The sequence below is a fragment of the Haliotis rubra genome, unplaced genomic scaffold (assembly GCF_003918875.1).
Source record: "Haliotis rubra isolate DU_JTF1 unplaced genomic scaffold, ASM391887v1 Scf14, whole genome shotgun sequence".
Taxonomy (NCBI): Eukaryota; Metazoa; Mollusca; class Gastropoda; order Lepetellida; family Haliotidae; genus Haliotis; species Haliotis rubra.
Window position 1 is genome coordinate 517,711 of NW_025765336.1, and position 25,795 is coordinate 543,505.

Below are 25,795 nucleotides of genomic sequence, written 5' to 3' on the forward strand. Positions count from 1 at the left end.
GAATGTAGGGTGAGTCATGCAGGTTGTTATACAACATTGGGAATGTAGGGTGAGTCATGCAGGTTGTTATACACCATTGGGAATGTAGGGTGAGTCATGCAGGTTGTTATACATCAAAGGGAATATAGGGTGCGTCATGCAGGTTGTTATACACCATAGGTAATATAGGATGAGTCATGCAGGTTGTTATACAACATAGGTAATATAGGGTGAATCATGCAGGTTGTTATACACCTTGGGAATACAGGGAGAGTCATGCAGGTTGTTATACAACATTGGGAATACAGAGTGAGTCATGCAGGTAGTTATACAACATTGGGAATACAGGGTGAGTCATGCAGGTTGTTATACACCATAGGTAATATAGGGTCAGTCATGCAGGTTGTTATCACTCCTCCCAATGAGAATTTATCCCCTAATCACTGACTTATAACACATGGACTTCTACGGGATTCACCCCTCCAGTCACTCCTCATGTCCGTTGTTCCAGGACACAGCATTGATCAGCATGGCCAACGTCATGCACCAGACAGACAACCTGAACGATGCTATCGTCATCACCAACATGGCGTTAGATACATCTGATAATTTAGCTGTGTCACATTTTACTCTTGCCAACCTGTACGCAGCAAAGGTGAGTTAGACCCAAAACTTTGCTCATAAAGCTGTGTGACTATATTTCAAAATCTTCTGAATTCTGTTGATTTGAGAGCCAGCATGACAAGTTCAATGAAGCAGTATTAGTAGTCATCCTCTGAAGCATCCAAGTTCAATGAAGCAACCCATGCTTGTTTTAAGTGGGGACTAACACCTCACAATCCTTGCTGTATCATGTGGTCATGCTTGCTGACCGTAATGATATGAGTGAGTGAGTGTAGTTTTCCAGCTATATGGCGGCGGTCTGTAAACAATTGTGTCTGGACCAGATTATCCAGTGATCAACATCATGAGCATCGATCTACACAATTGGGATACAATGTGTCAACCAAGTCAGAGAGCCTGACCACCCGATCCCGTTAGTCGCCTCTTACGACAAACATGGGTTACTAAGATCAATACTAACCAGGATCTTCACGGGTTCTGTATTGATGTGGGTCATTTATCCAAATTTGCCATTCTTGATGCTTATGATGTCAGTCACTGGATTGTCTGGTCCAGATTCAATCATTTATAAACTACTGGAATATTGCTGGAAGCAGTATTGAACAACAAACCAACATATGTTTGCAATTACCATGGTAACCTTCTAAAAAAATATGTTCAATTTTTAAAATGTATGCCACATGTAACATTGCTTGTCTTTCTTTCAGGAACAATGGGACAATGCTGTGCTATTTTACAAATCAACTCTTGCATTACAGTCTCACTTCCAGCCTGCCCGAGATCGACTAAATTATATTCTATGTAAAGCCTATGCATAAACACAGTCCCAGTCTGTCATTGTCTGCAGTGAGCTTAGAGAAGTGTTTTTATATTTACTAATCAGAAGAATGGATGGAAATTGTTTGCCAAGTTAACTATACAGTTCTACGTTGATCTTATTTTAAAGCCTTGATTCTGTGATTGTTGTGTTTTAATCCATCTAGAAGTGATTTGTTTGACATTATATTTTTAGAGATTTTTAAACTGATCTTAAAACAATTGTCCAGAATATGTATTTTTTAATTGCTATTGTAATTGAAATAAGGACCAGTTCAGCATGATTATTAATGAAAGTTGATTTACGTGTCCTTGCAGTGCCCAATGTTGTACTATTTTCATCAGACTGTTAACTTGTTGGAGGAGTGCTTGATTATTTTTGTAGTTTGTAGGCATATAGTTTCTGAAAGGTCTTATCAAATTATGAGAAGCCAATGGATGTAGAATTATATCTTGATTTCCATTGGAGATTAATACACTAGCCTGTGCTAAAACTGATGAGTCCACTGGCCTGAATCTGTCTCTGGACTTCAACTTCCAGCAGACATTAGTGTTGAAGTACTTCCATTAGCAAAGCTTTAAAAAGTGAAAGAATTTTTACTAGTTTACTAGATTGGATGATGGTTCGAGTCCCAGACTGACACTGCAGTTGACAAGTGGTGTAATGATGCTGTAGTACAGGTTTGATCTGCGATACGAGGCTCAAAATACAATACATCGATTTTTTACTTCTGTGTCACAATTCATGATTCGTTACATTTAGGGCTGGGACGATACACTATGTTACGATACGATACGTAATGCGATATTTTACCTGCAATACGATACGATACTTACACCTTGAAAGAATGGCACAGTATTAAGGTTTAAAAAGATTAATTTCAATGAATTTGTGTATAATAATAACACTATTGTAATAAACAAGCACGAAACTCGATCATACTTGCCTATTTTTCTCGAAATAAGAACTTTAACATGTTTAAGATAAAACTGTTTTGAAAAAAACTTGAGTATCGTTTTGTATCGATACACCAGTCGACGATACGATAGCTGTATCAAACTTAAATGTATCGCGGTGTATTGGGGAATCGTCCCAGCCCTAGTTACATTCCTGTAATACTGAGGTAAAACATGTAATGAATACGATGTCAAAAACTGTTCAGGAACTAGTTAATGCAGATTCTCTTGTATTTCCTGGCTGGCTGTAAACAGCTGAAGCTGTCCAGTGCACCCAAGGTTATGTTTCCCCCCTGACAGTATCACACATTTGCTGTGTGAAATTTGAAACAAAATACTTGGTCCCATTCACATGCAAAATGGGATATGAACTTACGAAATAAACATACTGTATCATGACACAAGTTGTATCACACCCATGGTATTGAGAAAGATATGGCATTGCGGTCTTACGGTATCATTACACCTCTAGAATTTAGCAATAAATGTCTATCACACTGATAATTGATAGTTAACCCTTTAAACGAGGGACCACATCCATGGTGTAGTGGACAGAGCGTCTGTTTCGATCCCAATCCCTGTCAGACAGTCGGAGGAACTAATATTTTGAGCTAATCCTGAAGCCAATACAAGCAGGAACAGGATCTGGTGCTATTTCATTGGAATTCAGTTCAGTATTATGAAATTACTGTTACACAGCATAGTGACACTTCCTTCTGGGATAAGTATTGCTGATAATATTTTTTGCAGAAATCCATCTTGTATTGTTGTGTAGTTTTTTGTAATGTCAGTTCTGACCAAAGGATTTATTTAACATTCAAGTCCAGTTTTCTACAAATAATTCATTTTATCTGAACCTCTCATGGTATGGAACAAAAAATAATTAATTTTGTTTTGAAACAATGAAACAGCATAATATTGAAGGCAGGATAGCTCCTGAGTTTTGTGTTTTTATTTAACTTCTTTGTGACTGATTATGCTGTTAATGACCCATGATAAGCAGCTGTTGCTTGGCAACCAAAGTGTTGGTGCCAGTAAATGTTGAGTGGTATGTCAGATCTTGCATTGAACTTTAACTATTTCACTTGTTTTAATTCAATAGTTGTGTGTAGTTTTATCTTCTTTAATTTTAACCGATTAGATAAATGGCTATACAATTTGATTGCTTCCCACCAGCAGTTGTGTGAATGTTAAGTGGCTACCATTGAAGGTGAACTTTATTTTGGACATTTGAACAAGACTTTACCGTATCATGTCAGATAGTATTTTGATTAATGATTGTATTTTATACCACAAACCAGAAAATGCAAATAAATTTTTAGGTTTTTCAATATATACTTCATTCTTTATTTGGAAATTACTCTAATCGCTCATGTTAGAAGAACTCCGATGATAACGAGATCTTCGCTGACACGGTAGTAGTTGTAGCTTTTCAACTACCTTCACATTACATCACCGGAGATAACAAAATGATAACCAGTAACCAGCTGTCTCACACCGATCGCTGCGTTAAACAGCAACCAAATAAACACATAATAAACCATTTTCATTTTTTTTGTTAAAGAACTTTATTGCCATGTTCAACAAAAATACTACAGCAGGAAAATAGGGATGTGAATTCTGGAGAACTATTGGAGAAAACAATTATATTGCATGCAAAGCTGTAACCATCAATTATATCAACATACAAAGAAAGAAATTTGGCGCAATTATTCATTTGGCAACAGTCTATTTCAAAAACTAGAAAAAGTCTTGTGCTTGTTTTGATGTCAATATCGATTTACTTGGATAAAACCCCAAATTCCATCAAAATAAAGGTTCTCCAAGATCCATACTTCCTCCAAAAAAGTGCTCCAGCTTGTACGTTCTGAGTAAGCTCCTATAAGTCACTCATAAATTGAATTTTGTTTTGATGTTTTATTTCCACCAATAAATCAGTCACAATATAGCTTAGAGCTGATGTGGCTTTGAATTAAACACACTCCAGGAAGAAGTCATTTAACCCTAAACACCTTTTAGAGGAAATACAGTATAATGAGCTTTATGTATAACAAACTGTGTCATTTGCTATTACAACATTAGAATTCTACCAGTCTCCGTGACACCAGGCCCTAAATAAATACAGGTGGGATATGAGAAATAGATCACAAATATAAAATTTATCTATATTATAACTTAAGCCTGATATGTGAAATACCTTCCCCAATGAATTAATATCACTCATTCTTCTAAAATCAGAAGAAACATGAAAGTGAATCCATAGTATTCATCCACCGGAGTATATTGGATGAAATTTTAGAAAATATCGCTAGAGTGAATTGACAGTAAGAGTGATCATCCATCTCAGGTGACGTTTTTAAATTTGGAAAAATCCAATTCAAACAGCTTCAGAAACTACATGCCTACAGCAGCTACTCTGGTCTGACTCAACCACTACTACCTATTCAACAGAAAGCTCAAGTAAAATAACATTAAAATATTATGCCTATTTGAAAAGAAACAAAGATGTCTTCACCGTCACCATCGTTGGGAATAACTGTTATACACTAGGAAGCTACTAGATTATTCTGATAACTAGATACACAAATAAAACTAGGAATGTACTGTGACAACATCTAAGTCTTAAGTAAATATGTTTAAAATGTGTTTCAGTCCTAGCTGAACAGTGTTAACAGTATACATGTCACTCTCCAGTTATTGGAGGAAATAAAAATCATTATAATGTATTTGTACGGATTACTATTCAAAACTAAAAAAAAACAAGAATTAAACTGTGGATGCAATATTGTCAATGAGTGCAATCAAAATAAATGTCATCAATCAATTGAATTAAGAATTGTGTAAAGACCTTGAGAATTTGTCTTAAAATCAACTCCACCAGTGGAATGATCATATGTTGAGACCTACAAATATTGAACAGTCAAATGTGACATTAATAAACACTTGATACAAAATCCCCCAACAGAATAGTGAGTATAGAACAAGAGTATATTTATACAAAATAATGGTCCCAATAAACAAAAACGCTGCTGATTGCTCAATTCAACAATAGTAAACAGAAATGATGACTAAGATCGAGAGTTATCTGCCCTTCAACAAGTGTATAATGAACTTGAAACACCATCCCATCAAAACATAGCACCATTAAAATATTTCACCTTCACATGTGAAAAACAATGTAAAGAAATATACAACAAGAATATACTGACGCAAGTCTACATATTATGTAACAGCTGCAAAGAGCTTCATTTTTTTAGAAACATGGTAATATTTCACACAATATTATCGTATTTCTGTCACAATATTTTACTAACATTACTGTGTGTTAACTTCGGAAGAAAACCCAAGACATACAGGTTGTACTACTTTCCTACCTGCCATTGTAAACACTGACATCATGGCTCAAATGGCTCAATTTGGATTCAAACAAGGGATCCTGGTAGTAAGGGAAGTAACTCTGCATGTCACTTTGTAGTGCCTAAGGATCGTACATTTCTGGTGGCTTCTGTTCACCAACATTATTATTATGATCATTATGTCCACTGTATTCAGAAAAACAGGAAAAGTACATTTAACATATTTTACAGAAATATACAAATTCTTATGTATCTCAGCTGTCCTAGTAACAGTGTTGAAAAAATGTAGTTTTTCAGACCATGTGACGAGTGACGTCCCATCTCCCATATAACAGAGGTGTAAAATTGGTCAAAATAGACATATTTTGAGCATAAAGAGGAACAAAAATATACTGAGAGAAACAAATATAGGAACACTGGAAAATTCAATCATTCCTTAAATATTTTCCAGTTTTCATCACCAGCTTTGATTAACACTGCGTGAGGAAATCTGACAATAAACAACAGAATACTGCCATGAAGTGGTGTTCCCTTATTTGTTTCCCTCAGTATATCTGGACAACAAATGGTAGGTGGGGTCCATAGGGATGGAGCATACAGTTACTGATGATTTCTCGTTGTGTGCCAAATGTGAAAACATTCAAAAAGTATGTCAGAACTAACATGAATGGGTGAACTGTGTTCATAATCCTTTGAAAATACACCAAGTAAGTGAAAACCAAGAAATCGAATACCACATGCTGAAGACCTAAAAACTGACAGTGTGACCATGAGATTCAAACTCATGAACATGGTTGTGGCATGACCAGGTAAAGAGTGGCCAAAACACCAAACAGGTCAACCCTGTTGGCAAGCTGATGAGATAGGGATGTCATCTGTTGGATGATTCCACACCCTGGTCCATCCAGACACGACCCAACGTGAACGCACAAACCTGGGCTTTGACCTGACAAGTGAACACTTAACCACTTGACTACCTGACGGTCCCATCATGGTGACATAAGTTGATTATTGTTCGTACCACATTCAATGTTCAACATTATTTTTCGCCTAATTTTTAAAATCATTATGTCTTATTTTCACAACATTCTCACTTTCATAACAGGGTTTTGAAAAAATAGAAATGACATCATTTGCCAAATATTTCTTAACATCATCTTCAGTACATATTTCATACAAGCCGAGGGTACTAGACTATATGATATGCTACAAGACACAGGCTTCAGGCTAACATTGCAATCAGTTTTCATGATTATTTTCAGCATATTGTAACTAAGATGAGACGTTAATTTATGTTTCATCAGAAACTACCAGAATATTTCCAGATCAGATTAAATAAAAATCAGTTGAATTTTCAAACACATTCTCCATTTTGCAATATTTATAGAGACAAGTTTCACATATACGGTGAAACTGAATCACTAGAAGTTTCAGACTATTATGATTATGTTGAGCAGAAGACAACAAAACAACAAACTGCTGTAAACACAACCATATCAGGGATTCAGAGTGATGTTGGAAAGGCTGTGGGATGTTTCCAAAGTCAGGCATTGAAGGATTTCAAATGAGATTGGTTGTCAAACATACCCCTCAACAACATTGAAAACCTGTCCGATTATGCTGCTAACCTTGACAGTTAGCTCGCTACATGATCATTTAAAAATAAATGTAAAATTTAAGATTTTATTCCATCCTTGGTGATGCAAGGAATTATATTTCCACCTGTACGGATAAATACCTTGACTCATTTGCCTCCATAGCCAGTAATTTCATCTCCATTGGCACAGAATTTCATGGATGGTTTTAGTATCAGGGCATTTGTGTCCTGTGCAAAACAAAGCTATGGTAATGAATGTTTGGAGGGTTTTATCTTAACAGCATGAAAGCAAAAACAGCCCTTGATAACTGAGGATGTCCCTACTTCAAAGTTTCAATAAAGTTTTAATAAACAATGATACCAGTCTATAAAGAAGTCTATCAGTTTCACTGAAAAACTGTACATTGCTGGTTATCTAAATTTAGTTATACATGCAAGATAACTGATTTGAAAATTTGAAGGTTTTTAGGCCATCATTTTATATAAAAAAACAAAATTGAAGCAAAATTGATTACACTATCATGGCAATAAAATATTCACTGAAGAAAAAATATCAACATCTATGACATAGTTATAACATTTCTCATGCATGTTTCTCTTCTATGAGGCCAAACCAATTTTGTTTGTTTGTTTTAGTTGCAGCACTGCAGAAATTATGTTGTTGAAAGTCTAATACCAATCACTCAGTTCTCTGAACTCAGAGCTTTTGGCCAAATGTCTTTTGAAATCAAATATATCAACACCATTCGAGGAAAGTTTACATCTCAGAGGCTTATCAAGGCCGTGATTCTGTTTATCATCCGAAGTCACACTTGCAACTTTTTATGACATTAGCCAGTGTCTTGAGTGTAAATGGCATAGCTAACCAGTTTCAGTGGCAGGGAGTAATGTCATTTGATAAAGACATCATGAAAAACGACAGCATTTTCCTAGAAGGTATTGTGTCATCTCACCTCCTGTGGAGGTAAATGATGATAAATGCTTTTTTATTTGAGAGTGTTTCAAGAAATACCCCAAAACCATGATTCTTTAGCTATTTTACTGCATGCATCTTGCCCTTTGACCAAAACAATGTGTAAAACAAAAAACAAATAGGTCTGGCCTTATGACACATATTTCACCATTCGCCAAAGCCAAGGCCACTTAGTTTGACACGTCTATAAAACCAGTTCCTAGGCTCCAAAACACAACACCATCAAGTAACTTCTACAATTTTATAATCTTATTACATGTGAGGTTGTTACCTCCATTACAAATTGTATTAGTTAAAGATCTTATTAGTCGAAAAAAAGAAGAAGAAATGTTTCTCTGGCAAATCAAAGGATGGACAAAGATTTCCTAGAATTGACAGAATCCACCCCAAAAATGTTCTTAGAAGCATGAATAAAAAGTGCAGCGTTATTGTTGAGGGTAAGTGCCGGAGAAATAAACCTTTCCTTTTTTTCTGCCCAATGTTTTTGATTATTACAAGGCAAATATTGAAAAGCAAAACATGTTTGACATGTTGAAAGTATACACAGTTACAAAATATTGGCAATAACTTAACATGCACTGATATATCCTTGCATACATTATTTTCAAAGGTTAGGATGTCATTGCTGATATTGATGACCATGAACTATTAATTTGTGTGTACATCAACAGAATTGTTATTTACCTATAGAAGTGCCATCCTTGATAAAACCAAGGTGTGATATTCACTGCTGGATTCAAGTGACGTCACCTGTTTTCGAACATTGACCTATTCTTGTTTGATTTCCAGGAATAAACAGGTGTAATTTGGCTCGTCATTCTCAAAATAGTATTTGGCTTTAAAACTTAGAAAGTAATTGTAAGTATGAAATATTTTCATAAAATATTTTTATCAAATTCACACTATGTTACTCTTCCTCTACATCAAGATAAAGATACCCAAATTCTGACTGGTGACACCGTTCTGATCGGTCTACTGCATCACACAGGAATCCAATGGCCTGGATAAGTGCACTCTGAAGTCATCAGCTTTGACGATGTAACATCTGTCGTTAGAACACGACAAGTCACTATCAATATGGCTGTTCAAAAACAGGTATCTTTTGAAAAAGATACTTCATAGAAATATTATAATGGTGTGAGTTCTATCTCACAGTAGCAAGAGATTGATGCAGTCTAACAACCCAACCCCACCCCCTTCATTTTCAGTAAAACCATACACACCATTTCTCGATGTCAAATTAGATTCATTTGAAAAAAATCGGCATTGATCAATTTCACAATCTGATCACCATTCCATTAACCATTTGATTTTCCTTGAATCAAAACAGTAACGTGAATATACTACTCAAAAGACAGATGATGCAAAATGAAATACAGGTGGTCCTTTACTTCTCCATAGTTGTATATTAACACTCCGCAAAATCCAACAAGTAATTTTTCTCCTGACAATCTACTGGGAGTGAGTGAGTATGGTTTTACGCCGCTATTAGCAATATTACAGCAATATCACTGTAGGGCACACCAGAAATGGGCTTCACATATTGTACCCACGTGGGGAACCTAACTTGGGTCTTTGACATGACGAGCGAAGCTTTAACCACTAGGCTTATCTACTGTGAGATAGAACCTGTAAACTAAATAGTTAACTTACACATTGTTTGATCTCAGAAGGGGTGATGTAGGATTTCACTACACATCACAATTCCATAACAAGGATTGCACGGATCAGTTTGTTAGCCAAAAACACATTCAACATCCGTATTCACCATGAACACCAGAATCTCAATTTTGGATCAAACAGACGAAGTTCCAAGGCCCCAACACACTGACTCCAACTCAGGTGAAACTGCCATGAGAAATACACTGTACCCTTAGTCGGGGCTGTGATAACTTGGTTATCAGCCCCTACTGAGAATTATTCACCATTAGAACAGGTAGCAGTTGAGAACATTTACAACAAGACCTGATCCGAACACAGACATTACAAACGTGAACCCCTCTGGCTGGCCAATCAGGTTCCGTATCCAAGTGATTGCCTCCCTGACGTAATTCTTCGTGGTCACCTTGGGTGCAGGCTGCAAAACAAAAACTGATTGTTTATATGAAAGTATTGGTAAGGAATTTGTCTTTGTCAGAAGTACCTAAGAAAAAGATAATGAAGTATTTTGCCGAGGAGTTGATGATTGTTACTAATAAGGAAGATTGCTGCAATATGAATATATGAACTTTTATCCGAGATAATATGTAACAAGTTTGATCAGAAAACTGTAAGTGGTGGTCTGCTGTAAATTTCTAAATGCATCATTCCTTATTTTATTCTATTCACTCCTTCCATAAACTAAAGCATTCTTCATTCGTTTCCCTACATCCATCACTCACTCCATAAATTAAAGCCTCATTCCATCGTCTCCTCCATTCCATTCAAAATTCAAAAAATCATCCCACATTCCATCCTTCCATTAATAAACTAAAGAATCTTTCATTCCTTCACTAATTAATGCCATCTTTTCATCCTTCCAACAATTAATCGGGGCGGTGGGGTAGCCTAGTGGTTAAACAATCGCTTGTCACACCGAAGACCAGGATTCGATTCCCCACTTGGGTACAATATGTGAAACCCATTTCTGGTGTGCCCCGCCTTAATATTGCTAAAAGCTGTGTAAAACTAAAATCACTCACTCACTCACTCACTTCCACCCTCAAAATCAACAGAACTGAACAGTTGTGTCACCACAACTCATTTCTAGATCATCTTTCAGTCAACCCTGGCACCACAACTCATTTCTAGATCATCTTTCAGTCAACCCTGGCACCACAACTCATTTCTAGATCATCTTTCAGTCAACCCTGGCACCACAACTCATTTCTAGATCATCTTCCAGTCAACCCTGGCACCACAACTCATTTCTAGATCATCTTTCAGTCAACCCTGGCACCACAACTCATTTCTAGATCATCTTTCAGTCAACCCTGGCACACACTCCTAACGCTCTGTTTGTTCCAGTGTTATATGTTTATGTTGTACTTGTGTAAATATGGTATCATCTTTAAACAGTTTGGCTGTATGTTTTATCAGATTACACATGGTACTTGTGTCCAGCTTGATTGCCCCAAGCTTGACCTGGGCTAACCAGCTCTATTGTTCTACTTAGTGAGTGCTGGGTGTCTTTTGTCCTTATTTCAGAAGCCAAGCTATTCTCTGCTCTCTTATTGGTCAGTTTAGTCTGGTCAATTTTCTTCACGTACACAAGCACACTTTAAGTGAGTCTACCTTACATAGCTGTACAAGAGTCACCTAAGATTTTGGACATTTTGGACCGACTTCTGTGTCCTCCTTCAGCTCTACAACCATACTCTGTTTAAGGTTAGTTAACTAAATTATAAACATATTACATAGGACATAACACTGCAAAGAAAGGGACAGCCAGGTGTTCGAGAAGCACGTGCCCAAGTGCCCACAAAGTTATTGATTCATTAACCTGTGCTGTGCCGTCTCCATCCTTTCTCGCACACCTGGCTGTCCCTTTCTTTGCACTCCTCCCCCGTAACAAATAGTGAACATTGTCAATATTTTAATGATAGTTTGTTAAACAACTTTTTAATTTTAGGATGTAAATTCTGCAAAAACCTTACAGAGTTGGTCTGACGTTTTAATTATGATCAGTGTTTCATTGAGTATTTTATGTTTATTAGTTTTCGAGTTAGATTGCAATTCATCGGTCCAATTTTGAGCCAAACGGACTATAGGTGTAAATTCTTTCCATATAATCTACGTAGGCCTCTTTGTGAACCGCATTGATTTTAACTTACATATCATTGGAATTGATGCAGTTTCAGTAAATGTTGGTACGATTCATCGGATGTAATTAATGGCTTAGGTGTATTCATTAATACCACATTGAGTTGATTGTGTACATTTCGAATACCGGTATATTGTGACAGACAATCATTATCTGTAACTGTTATGTGCAATATTCTAGACTAGTATAGATGTGATATGGCGGTGTTGTTGATCGTTGTTACAGGGTGAATAAGGAGTATATCTAGCGTAGGGGTGAAACCGTATACCGCAGTATTAGCAGAACCGTAGTATTTTGCCTTTGGTTCGGTATACCGTAATGTTTTGGTTTTTGTAACGTCATTTTATTAATCTTTTTAAATGACAGCTTTGGGAAAGACTTCCGCCCGTATACCCCCTTAAATTTAATTCTAGTCAAATATCACCTGAATATATCGGATAAGGATGAGTTTTAACATGTTTCTTTGATTGTTTCTGAACATACTGAAAGACATATATTCAACTTCTGAAACTTGGTCTTTATTGAAGAGTACTATCCCTTACCCTGCTAAATTTTTACCGCCCACCCCTACCACACCTCTTCATTCCAGATCCTCCTCTAGTTTACCTTGACATTCCCTACCCTCAACCCTCATTGTACCACCCACCCTCACCCTCAACGTACCACTAACCCCTACCCTCAATCCTCATTGTACTGCCCACCCTCAACCCTCACTGTACCCCCCAACCCCACCCTCATTGTACTGCCCACCCTCAACCCTCATTGTACCCCCAACCCCCACCCTCATTGTACCACCAACCCCCCCTCAATCCTCATTGTACCCCCAACCCCCACCTCATTGTACCACCAACCCCCACCCTAGTAGTATAGGTAATGGGGTTCTGGACCAGTTCCAACAAAGTTCTGCAAAGCCTTATTCCCCAAATAAGGCTTTGGTCGGACCCTTAGCTCTTGCTACCATTACCCCTACTGCTTTCCCAACCTATAAAAATTTCAAGCTTAAAAGTAGTAAAATGTCTTCAGCAGCCACAATTCCCAAAGGGAGAAATAGAAATGTATTGGCGCTTCCTCCCTTGGGAATTGTGCCGGGCTGCCTTTCTCTCACATCACACAAAGTTGCAGAGCAGAGACAACGGCGGATACTTAACGCTGAGCTAACTTTGACGGATACATGGCTATATCCTGGGACACCGCCATGCCGTGGTTGACAGGAGGTAACACTGTGCCGCACGGCACGATCAATAATTCTTCTCTTACAAATCCTCTGCCTGGCCCATCCCTCAAGTAGTACAAGTTCGCTCATCTACTTTCATGTCCACTTTATCTATGTTGTAAGTTTTGACTGACCATATAGGATCGGTGGCTCGCTTCACGGCTATCACCCTCGTGTTCCCCAGGCTGGTATAGATACCTCACTAGGGCCCTATCTGGTATCTGCTTCTCCTTCCCACGCAATGGAGCCGCCGACTCTGACACTATTGATTTTAATTTTATAGCGCCTGCCGGTTTCTTGCCCGTGAGACGGGTGACTTCATGGTTGATTGCCGACACCACCTTGGGTAACCTCGTGACCCATTCAGTCGATCGTTTCCGGGTGGCCAACTCCCTAGCATACTGATGTCCGAATAAGCTTCAGCCAAAGTCCTATTATATCTCTCAACTATGGCTTGGCTGGCGATGGGCTCCGCCGCGCACGCCTGACCTTTGTATCGTGGTTTGGCTAGCAGTTGTGACACGGCACCCATGAACTCCCCGCCCTGGGTCAACTTGCAGCTCTGTTGGCCACGCCAGCGATCACGCTTGTATATGCTCAATCCTCTGGCTACCTGGACCTAATCTTTCGTGGTCAAGGGCTCGGCTTCCTTGTAGCGACTGGCTACGCCCACTCACGGTTAAGGCATACTTATACCTCTTATCGTGGGGTAGGAACAGTAGGTCTGCCTGGTGAACGCTATTAGGTATGTTAATACCAAACTTCCTTCTAGGCACATAGCGCGTGGTGGCGGCAAATAGATCTGCCAAAGTGCTTGTTTTTCGCCACGCTTTGGCTTCCTCCGTAGGTACTCAGCGCCATTTTAGCCAACTTATCTACAGCTTAGCTCCTTTCCAGTACCCACGGGCTATAGTAAATAGCCTCAAACTTTCTCTGGTTCCGTGACATGTCGCCTCGACAGGGTATTTATTTATACCTATGTTCTTGGTTCAATTTTTTCATGCCCATGCTAATGCGTGTTTATCCCATCAATAGCTATCCAACGCTTAGTATCCATAGGCGACAGGGACGTCTTTGTTTATTGTCAGTCCGTATATCTTATGGCCATCACTTCTAAGTGTGTTCATTTTATGCCTAAAGGTACGGGTCTTGAACAGGGCTTCCTTTGAATCTGGCGCGGTTTGATGTGTTGTTTCACCACGCACTTCTTAACACCCTTAGCCTTCCGGATCTCACTCATTGTCAGCTCTTCAGGATGGAGTACATCTTAGGTCTCAACCCTATGTACTGCTATGGGCGTGCCAGCACACTCGTCCTTCATCTTACCTAGGACCTTTTATTTACCGTGCTGTGTATGGTATGGTCCTTGGGTAGTCGCTGGTGTCGCATAAATCGAGGTGTTTTTTCATGTCCTCATACACGCCCTCGGGTTCGAATCTCCATCAGCAGGGAATCCCGGTCAGTGTACAGCACTTCGCACCTGTCGTCGTACTGTTTCTTAAGCTCGCTGTAGTAAAAGTCGTACATCAGGTGTTTGGATAAATCGAGGATGCTCATCCCCACGTGAAAACAGGCCGGTTGAATTTTATGTGGCTTTTCTTCATGTGTAGGGCAACCAGGTCATCGGGTGAATATTTTGCTACGGTTGAATGTCGGACTGGCTATCAGTCTCCTGAGCTTGTCTTCCTCTATTCGACCGAACCAGCTTCACGGTCACGCCGCTTCCTAAGGTTCTCCATAGTCTTACCAAACACCGAAGTTGTTCATGAGCTTGTAGAGATTTTTCTCAAAGTCACTGGTGGCAAGCTTCGGAGGTCTGTGTTCATTCTGATGTAGGGCTCCATCCATGGGCTCTGGTTGAACACGCAGCACCCTGTGTATTTTGGTCAGCCTCATACCCAACGACATACGGTACAGCTGTAGGTTGCGATAGTGAACGATGTACTTGGTCTTATTCATTGTTAGTGCACGAGTTTTTCAACGTCCGCCACCCGGTCTTATTCAGTTATGTTGGTACTCAGACATCCAGTCTGTTAACCCTCATAACGCTCGGGGCCAGGGGTAGCTGTTGTGTGATGTGTGTAATGCCTTGGGGTATTCCAAGTCAACCTCGAGGATATAACCTTTGTTCGATCCGCGCCGATGCTCATAACATCAACATGTGACGCCCATTCGAATCCCCTGTGGGTAGATACTGGCTCATGGCCCAGCCGTACAGGTTGTTGGCGTCGAGGTAGAGAATGTGATTGGTTGGCTTGCTAGGGTCGTAGCCCTTCACGTATTGATTATTTGCTTTCGTATCGCTTGTTGCCATGCAGATCCCGGCCGCAAGCCTTTCTCAATGAATAGGTGCATGTCGTAATCCTGTAAGCAATTCCAACTTAACTCCGGTCTTTTAAGCAAGGCATCCCACCTACAGACCTGGGCTGGTGTAATACCACGCGGGTCGAAGTTTATACTGCTTGAAACATGTCTGCCTAAACGCCTCAAACACGTCGGGCTAACAGCAGTACATCTGTCCTCAAGTACAGATCGTGATAGTCACCCAGGTTCTTACAACCCAGTTTATTCCATACGCTAATAGCGCAAGCGCAGTAATCGCCTTGGGATATTGCCGAAGTCTGTCAGATTGCTGTAAAATTCTTTTGATGGGGGTAGTCTGGTCTCGCTAACTTGGCCCAACTATCCATGTACTCATAGGGATACACACCCTTCCTCATAAGCAGGGGTCTAGTCTCGGCGTCTGTGTATAGATCGGTAATAGGAAGGTATCGTTGGTCTTGACCAGACTGTCTAGTGACGACTGGAGAAATTGAAACGAAGTCGATGAACCTAAGGTCGTTTAAGCTGAAGGAGATGTATCTCTCCATGTTGTTGGGGATGCACGCTATATTACCATCGATTTTCGCGATGGCCTGCATGATCAAGTGTGAGTCGTGACCTCCTCAAGTTGTGAAAACCACGGGATGTTTATTGTCTTGGGGATGATTCTAAGCTTGAGGTTACACGATTGTGAGCGGTGGCGCTCTATACTTACCGGGTTATGTGGCAGTGATCTCTCACTGAATCACCGTTAGTGTGGTGAGTCACACACGCGACAGTTAGTGCTGCAGGTGTGAGCTAGCCTGTCGCCTTGGGTCATACGCATGGGAGCGATTCTATACAGTGCGTTCCTAATAATTTTTCTTCCTCTTGCAAACACTTAAGAAATCTTTCAACAGCGCCGGACCCTGTACACTCACCGGATCTTTCGCTTCCCGCCACAACGGACGATTAATGTATCCAAACCCACAGGCTTCATGCTCTTGTGTTTTGAGTGTGGTTGGGGTACCCCAATATCAACTGGTTTGACCACGGCTTCAAAGTCGGGCGTATATATGATATAAGGCACAGGCATTTGGTTCTTGTGGTTACCGAATTTAGGATATTGTCACCTTCCTCAGGCATGTCGACCCGTATAGCCATCTGCCCCACGCCTTGGCAATCCTCCCGGTGGGATTCTAATAAATCAGCTCGTGTGAAGCCATGTAGGCACCGTTCGCAGAAGTGGGTCTTTCTCTGTGTGCCGATTGGTCATACAACAGCCTGCTAAAGTGTTTTATCCATGTGTAGTGGTACTTGTCACCTCGCTGGATCATGAATATATTGATAACACGACCCCAACGATGGGCTGACTCTGTACACTATTGTTGTGTTATCTTCGTGCCCAAAGACATTTATAGCTAGATTATTCTGTTTTTCTATTTTAGTGATCTGGGATATGGGGTGGGTTCATCTATACCATCCCAGTTGAGCCCATCATCTTGGGGATAGCTAGAAAGCCTGTCTGAATGAGTGTCAGCTGGAAACAAGGCTGACCTGATAGCTACCCTCAGGCAATCGTCTCCTCTATTCTTGACGTTGACCATGGCATGTTTTTCCTATAGTAGGGAGGCAAGTCTAGGTATGACCCGCACTCTGAACGGCACGTAGTTAGCTATGTCTAGATAGACATTATCGATTTTATCTACAGCCCACCCGACCCCAAGTGTGTGTATCGCTCTAGGTATTTCTCGTGATCTGCTGAAAACTGGTATCGATCGATGCTAATGGTCTCTGTATGCGTGACAACCTCTTGCCTACCTCTGAAGTAAGGCTGAAATGCATTCAGTGGCCCCATTCCCTACCTGCTTATCGAGCGACATTTTAAATGTGATCTGAAACTTGATACTTCCCAGACTGTCTAGTTCCTGATTTATTTTATCAGCTATCAGTGGCTTAATATCTGTAATGTCTATGTTCCTATTAACATGCATGCGCCAACCTCTCAAATAGTTACCTACAGCGCTGGCTCAGTGCGCATTTAACTGTGGGTCGATAGCTCTATTCTGCCGTAACAGTTCTACAAGCTGTGGTTTATTCATACGGGAATACCCACCTAACCCCAAATCACTTAACTTCAGCTTTTAATTGTTTTACAGTAGGTACGGGGCATGTGATAACAATGCGCTTAACCCGCTCTCCCCAGGTTTGAATAACCCTTGAGCCCAAGCTGTTTTGCTTGAGCTTTTAATTGTTTTACCGTGAGAGGGGCTTCTAAACCTAGTAATCTCAACAATGCTGGTTTGGGCATTCGAGAATACCCAATTACACCCTCTGCCTGGCTGCACCCGCTTTTAAGTTCACTAACAGTAGTCATAGTTAAGCGTGCATACACCTATGAAGATCAATGTCTAATTGGGGCCAGAAGGTAAAAAATCTAGATACACTTTATCGATTATTCCCTCGACTCCATCTCGAACATGCGCAGCATAGTAGGGTGTTTTGTATTACTTGCAACGAGTCGCCAACAAGTATATCTATATCCCCATGCACATCTACTCGCCCCCCATCAAAATAATTCCAAGTGTGCCCAGTCCATGGCACATCAAACCCTACTTTTACCATGATTGTAAACGAAAGCACCCCTTTATATAGTTCACTAACAATCATGGGTTTGAGGACACTGATATCTATACTTTCCCCACATCCATCTGCCAGCTTCTCAGGCAACCTTCCCTGGGCTCAATTTCCACAAACATAGCTATATCGTGAGGTGTGTATAATCTCTAACTGGGTTCTATCTTGAGAAGCCGCCACGTTCTTTTATGTAGGCCTTTTTGTTCTCGTAGATGAGGTGATGTCTGACTACGCTCGCTCCGTGAGCTTTACATAAGCAGTAGTGTCCTTTCACACCTATGCCACACACAGAACACGAGTAGTTAGGGCTTCCCATGTGGAACCAACAGTACCCCTCTGTCCTACATTTCTACCACAGGGTTCTGTCTTCCCCATAAGTATGTATCCGCGATCGGTATGGAGCAGGTCTCATGTTTAGCATACTTATATGAGTACTTAGTCTAATTGTTTCAAGAACCAACGCAGTCGCCGCTATACCCAGCTATGAAGGTCAGTTCACGGTCCATTTGTCCCTTGGATGGTGTGTAGTACTGAGTGAGTGTGGGTTTATTGAGTGGCTCCAATCGTTTACCAGTTAATAAGAAGTATTCTCTCGCTCGTCGTCGACATCGTGGAATGTTTGAACGGCATGGTTTTCACGCCTGAGTTGTTCGTTAATGTAATCGATCCTCTGGAGGCGCTTTTTAGCGCATTCGATTGTGCTGTCTGTAATTTTTCAATAGCGAGGTCGTACGCTTTTCTCTGCCTGTATTTCAGCCGCGTGTGACTCTCGTGAAGTTCTCAAAAGAGGAAATTACTCCCGAAAATGCCAGGGCATTCACTAACGCACCACCGTAACCATCATAGCTATCGTGGCCATCCTATATTTATTTCATAATATCTTCAGGTATTATCCCTTGTTTTACTAGGATGTCTTTTGTGGCCATCGCCATACCAAGGTTCATTATTAGCATACCCATATCCTGCAGGTTGAAATCTAGCTTGATAGTTGGTTGTTTAAGCACCATTTTGGTCAACCGAAGTGCATCTCTACGGCTAGACTGGCTACCACGTTGGCGTGGTATGCGCCGCTGATTAACGTTTTTCCCCCCTCAGACATTATGTATATGATATAAAAATATATATTTTATTGCATGATATGCGGTTGACCTTTAATTCGAGGTGTAGGGTTTTCACTTTGCGCGGTATATAACCAACGCAGATAGCCACGCAGCAGTTAACGCGATACAACCAACAATAATCGAGGCGGGTGGGTCACCTTAATAATTTTATGTTGGTTACACCATCGCTTTTTTACCGGCAGCTACTCTCTTAGGATTCTTCTGCCTGGTGACTGTAGGGTTGGGGTTCCACCTCCAGTTGTTGGGGTGGGGTCTGCTCGAGGTTCTCACCGCCTCCTCTGAAGGGGTCTGGGTCTGTGCAGCATCCATCTATACTATTATTATTATTTTCCTCTCAAATTGACAATGCTTTGCCGTTGATAATCGCCGCCGCCACCGGGCTAACAAATATACCGTATTTGTGGTACAGATCGCAGCTAATAGAGCTCAAGGCCTGTTCGGATAAAAGGGTCTTTCTCGAGGTCTTCCCACAAGTAAAGTCGGCCCGGGGATGGGAAGGAAGTACGACGCAATACCAGTGTATATCTGAGTCATAGCCGATCCTATTGTCTTTGTCATTTCTGAACCTAGTCTAGCCTCGATTTAGCGCACAGTTTATCGATTTCTTCGGGCTGACATTTTGTGAATTTTATCCGAGTGTACTCCCCAAAGTAATGTTTGGCTTTGCCACCAACAGCCAACGCCACCAGTTTCTCTCGCTTTATCATCGTCCACCTGTGGTGATTGGGGTACCAACAATTGTTCGAGCAATTCCTCACACTCCATCTTATAATGTGATAAGTAAGTTTTAGTTTTAACAATATAATACCCTATGCAGGCAAAACACAGAGAAATGAAGGTTAAGTTGCACACGACGAACACTTCAAATACCATAGCTATAACTAAATGCTTAGCATTTGCTTTAGCTTTAGCATTTGCTTTGGCCTTTACTTAGCATTGCTTAGCTAAAACACCCTATAAGCCACGGGTTGGTCGGTCTTGAGCACGAAGCTTAGCGTGTTTAGTTTCAGCGAGCTGTTTCTTCACCCGCTCCCCGCTCTAATTTACTCATCACATCGTTTCTCTCAAACACTCCTCGAACGAATCCCTGTCCTTGCAGTGAAATAAGGCCACCCATCGCGTCTGCTCCCTGAGGTCTTTCAACACCGAAGTTGAACTTCTGCGCTAGCACCCAGACGCTGTGATTTGGCGTGTCGGCCGGAGAAGGCCAGGTACTTATAGCATGTCTCTTTTTGTTATCTCGCGATTAGTGCTGCAGTCATCCAGTATGAACAACGCCGACTCCCCTTTAAATTTCATATGGTAAGCTTTCAACCAGTCCTGTGACGCGGCCCTCGGTCGACTCTGTGTACGTCCGGGTCCGCTATCACCAAGGTCTTTCCGTGCACGCTTTATTCATGCTCAGAGTAGGGCACATGATAACGATGTGGTCGAACACATCCCTGTAGTACCCTCCAACATATCCAACACGAAAACGGTCTTCCCACAGCCAGTCTGCCCGCGACACTATGGCGCAGTGTGGGTCGCGGTAGGTAAACCAATACCCAGGCAGGCAAATCAGTAGATGGCTTGCACGAATCTCCCATTGTCTATATTAAGTTGCGCGCCCATAATTACGTACAGATATAATTTCAACTTGCCAGCGGGTTGAGCCTTCTTGGTAATCTGGATAGTAATCCCCTCACTACCGTTGTCTATATCCGCTACCGTACCGTAGGGTAGTTTATCGTCATCCGTGGATCGCATGTCCAACCACAGCCGTACTTGTTGGTTAAGTATTCACCGATTTGCACGGATGATAGGTCCAGGTCTTTGGCCATGTATGGATGTTTGCTCGGCAGCTTTTTTTATCTCATCCCACTGCTGGTACGCCCTCATACCATGACTGAACAGCTGGTTGGGCACGCCTCGATGGTCACTTCCACCTTTTCAATCTCGGGTTGAAAAACTTCGCTGTCCTCCGAACGGCTCGTAATCCTCCACGGGACGATCAGGATGCCTTTCATCGATCGCGCCCGGCACGCTCAGGTTGATATTCCACACAGTGTCGCTCTTATCCCGCACGATGGATCTATGCCTCAGCATGCATCGTACAGGATGGCCACATTCCCCGAGTACTGGTTTCGAACCTGCCTGGCCAGCTCCGGGTTAGTGACCATGTCGAACTCCAGAGAGATGTTGTCTATGGTATAACTAGCCTCATCGCTGCTCGGGCGTGACGCACTACTTTGCTGTAGTCGTTAAACGTGAGCTCGTATTCAAGCCTATCACCCAGCGCCTGGTAAAACGGCGCGTGTTCCGTGAGCAACTCAAGTCGAAGCGCACGCAGAACCTGTTCCCGTGACGCTTGAGCGATGGCCTTTTCACCGCCCGTGATCTTAGATAACTGGTCTGCCGTGAAGGCATACCCAACGCGCTGACCTGGTTGATTTGTTGATACCCTGGTACACGCCATTGACGCCGCTTCTCCCTCGCTTCCAGAGGTCCCTGTAGCAGTGAAACACGCCGCTGTCGCCGATGCTCAACACCTCGCTACCGTGATCTTGATGGTGGTTTTCTTGATGATAGCTCGACCCACGCCCCACTAGCTGGCGCTTGTCGCTGTCGGAGGTCAACGGAGGTTGAACGCCAGCCGAACAGTGCCTGGTACAATGAGGTCATTTCGCCAAGGTTTGGAAATCTAACCAGCAGCGCTTTGATTCTGGTCTATCTTGCTGGGATTGTTGGTGATGGTCACCGATTGACGCCACGGCTTTGACCCCTAGTGGCTCTCGATCTTCTGAAAGGATCTAGTTTTCTACCGCATATTGTTATATAAATGAAATATATAAGTTTTTAATACTAAATAATGGCCGAAGTATATCCCTATGGATGATATGTGGGATGATAATGCCCAGGCATTCGATGAGCAGGAGACCTCATTCACTACCCCGTAAGTACTGAACTTGTACAGTCGGTCCGTCGATGATTATTACGACGCGAGTTGAAAATAAAGACAACATCAAGCCGCTGGGGAGGGACTATTCCAAGTTTATGGTCGATAAGAAGGGCACGCTGCGATTGAAGGCTTACCCGTGGGCTGATATCATAAAAAGACGGAAACCATATGCTTTGTCAACACTCACAAGTCGCCCTGGTGGGAGTCAACTGCTCCGGGGAACTAGGCTTCATAGATTACGGTGGTGACGGTCTAAGCTTCCCGGAAGGTCGCCCAAGATCTGCAAGTAGCCAGGGCCAATACTGGGGATGCTAAAGAAACATCGGACAGTATCGAAAAAATATTGGCTACGCATCATGACAAACCCTTGCCGGGCTCGAATTTCCCTGAGGGAACTGCGCGAGGTTTAGACAAAGCCTTGAAACATGTACGCGGAGAACTCGTTAACAACATGGGGAAACTGAACGAAGTCGATGAGCGCATCGCTCACTGGTGAAAATAAAACTCACCAAAACTGAAGACGATGATATGAAACGCCGTATCGAGGAGAGAATAAAAACTTGAAGACGAGACGGACTCGGTTGGAATCCGCTTCCTCAAACTGGAAGCCCTCCATCGCAGATCAGCCGAAAGTACGGGAAACCATCGATCGAAGTTCTAAATGAAGACACCACGCTAGCCGACAGGATTCGGACCCTTTTCCGGGAGCAAGGGATCACCATCGCCAGCATTCTGACTGCATTGGGCTTCATCATATCAACTCTGGTGGTGTCACTGAGTGGGGGTACCCCCACACCCCCAAGTGGCGGCACACCACCAAGTGGTGGGGGTGTCAAAGAGTGGATAAAAAAACTCGGGGAGGCCCTGGCTAAACTGGCTGGTAAGGCCGCCGAAGCCCTGCCCGGCATCCTGGGTAGCATCGTCCTCGTGGTTGCTGAGCTCTGGCTAAAACTGCCACGGGCTTAGTCAAAACCTGTGGGCAGCCATCGTCGCCGTGGTGGGTTTGGTGTAACGAGCGCTAAGGAATTTTTAACCAAATGAGCCCCAAAGCTACCCCGCCAACCACCATAGCTGTTTTACGATCGATGTGCTGCTGATTGGAGGCTGCAGACTGGGGCTGTAGGTGTGTGTGTTGAACCCTAGGCTCCGGGTGGCGCTTACTATACCCGCTTTCACGGTCGTGGGTGGTGAGGACGGGGACGCTGACATCGAGGTTGACGCCCAACTTTTGACCCGCCGTGGCTATAACTATTTCGTTGTTGTAGCCCACCACTTTTTTACTCTCAGTTGCATATCACTCGGAGCCATGTACAGTCCCACGTCGAACACGTAGTCGACTTTCGACCTGGCATATTCCAACACGTCTTGGTAGCGTTTGATGGCACTCGGGAGATCAACTGGAGCATTAATAGCATCCTCAACGTTGACAACGAACTGTTTCTGAGCGTCGTAAGCAGTCCCCTTACCTAGGATATTGGAACGCGTTTGCGTCTGCGCACCCAACAGCGCCCACACGTACGTTTGAATCGAGTCGTTCAACCTGATTACCTTTCGACGTGTCCAGCATGAACTTTTTCCAGTCATCCGCTCTGTAATCCTTGTTGTCTTTTGTTGTGATATGATATGACTTGTATCCCCATTCTCGCTGGCTTCCACGAGGGGCATATTGTGAACGATGGGGATACCCAACCCGTGGTTCGGTCCCGGCAAACGCCAATCCGTCTTCGTGTTTAGTTCGAATTCGTTGCAAATACGTTCGTAGGCCCGTCTATCGTACTGGTTGTTTACTGCATTCCACGCCTTTTCTTGTGGGAGCGGGGCTCTGATCTCTTTGAGGATACGCCTGACCTGGTAGTATACGTGGAACGTGAACACAGACTGACTCAGTGGGCCACGCCGAGTGTCGGTCAATGCCACACCACACCCCGTTGTAGCGCAATTCACACGGGCGGAAGTTGAGTTGATTCTGCCAGAACTGCATCGGGTTGTTGAACCAAGCTGTGAACTACCTTAGCGTTAGTCACCGTAAAACTTATACTGACCGAACACATCTATGAACTGGGTGTCGAAATACAACCCGCAGCCAACTACCGATCTTCATGTGGGGAAATCTCACGTCCAGTTTAGGGTAAAACACTCCAGGGGAGTACATTTTAAAACTATTATATAATGAGTTTATATACTCTAACATGTACATAACACTTCCAGGAATAACGAGCGGCGCAGGTCGCTCAGCTGACGACGCGATCGATAACACGCCGGGTCAACTCGAAGTCGCGACTGTGCGATATCACCTACCTACCACGATGGACTAACATCAACGCTTAGCAACAATAAACTGTTCGTGAGGTGGCGCTTAGCAACAAGATAATTGACGGTTACTACAGCGCAGTGCTCTCTAGGTTTAATGCAGGTCTTCAAACCCCTGGGAGCCTAACTCAAGATGAACGACTCAAACGGTACAGTGGTGTTAATCAACAACGGAAGAAACTCCTTGAGGCTCGGTCGACCACACTGGCTTAGACACTCGGTATACAGCCTGACGAGATAAAACCAACGACTACCGCCACAGGCACGGTTACCCGACCTAGTACCGCATCGAGCTGTGCATTCATCTCAGTCAGGTGAGCACAACGGACAACATTCAAGGGGTCACCCTTCCACTATACTGAGAGTCAGACCGGTGAAAACGGAGAAATACAACGATGGCAGAACCGAAGTAGCTTTCACCGCCGGGCAGTATAAGAGGTTAACCCAGGGCAACATCCCTGAGCTGATAATATCGGTGTTAGATATAAATCATAATCTGAATGAATAGGATACTCAGCCGCAACGCTGCACATAAAATGACCAGCCATTGGTCCTGGAATGAAGTTGAAAAAATGCATCAATGTGGGGATCTCCGACCTCGGGACACACGCCGATTTCAATTGACTCGGAGTAGATGGTAAATTGTACTTTGCAACTGAAAAACAGCATTTACAAACGCGTTGAAGTCCCTCCAATGGTACTAGCAATCTAAGTGATATGGTAGATACCTCAGGAGCGAGCGCAGTCAACACTAAGTACACCCTTGTCAACACCGTGATGATAACTGGATGATATACCCATCGCTCGGGGCAAACTGTTCGACTTAGACGATGTTGAGAGCACTACCGTCGCCTCAAAACAAGCCATATACGCTAGTCTTCACCGAAGATGACAAGTGGGTGTTATTACCCGATAAAGCTGACTGGTTTCTCAACATTAGGCTCGGCTCCCCTATGTGTTCACGGATAACAAAGACAATCACCTAAACAAAAGTAAGAAACAACGGAATCCTGCTCGCAAGCTTACGCTCCGACTCAGAGACGATAAGCGTGAAGTCATCAGCCCACTCGCCAGTATGGCAGCCCACATGCTATCGAGTAAAGCAGGCATGCAAAACGTGGTATTGCAGTTGGTGTCTGAATTCGAAGGCGTGGTCAAGATCCTGGAGAGT

General features: G+C 42.5%; 2 protein-coding genes across 2 annotated transcripts in view; one reads left to right on the top strand and one right to left on the bottom strand.

Moving 5' to 3' along the window:
• The window catches only part of LOC124268683 (tetratricopeptide repeat protein 17-like), an 85,066-nt gene extending 81,359 nt beyond the window's left edge, over window positions 1-3,707 (top strand). The window contains 2 exon segments of the mRNA XM_046703674.1: window positions 491-634; window positions 1,311-3,707. Coding sequence (XP_046559630.1) covers window positions 491-634; window positions 1,311-1,421 — 255 coding nt within the window. The 3' untranslated portion in view covers window positions 1,422-3,707.
• A 294-nt stretch (window positions 3,708-4,001) lies between these two features.
• The window catches only part of LOC124268686 (lipase maturation factor 2-like), a 60,343-nt gene continuing 38,549 nt past the window's right edge, over window positions 4,002-25,795 (bottom strand). Inside the window, 1 exon segment of the mRNA XM_046703676.1 lies at window positions 4,002-10,379. Within this exon segment, the coding sequence (XP_046559632.1) occupies window positions 10,230-10,379 (150 nt within the window). The 3' untranslated portion in view covers window positions 4,002-10,229.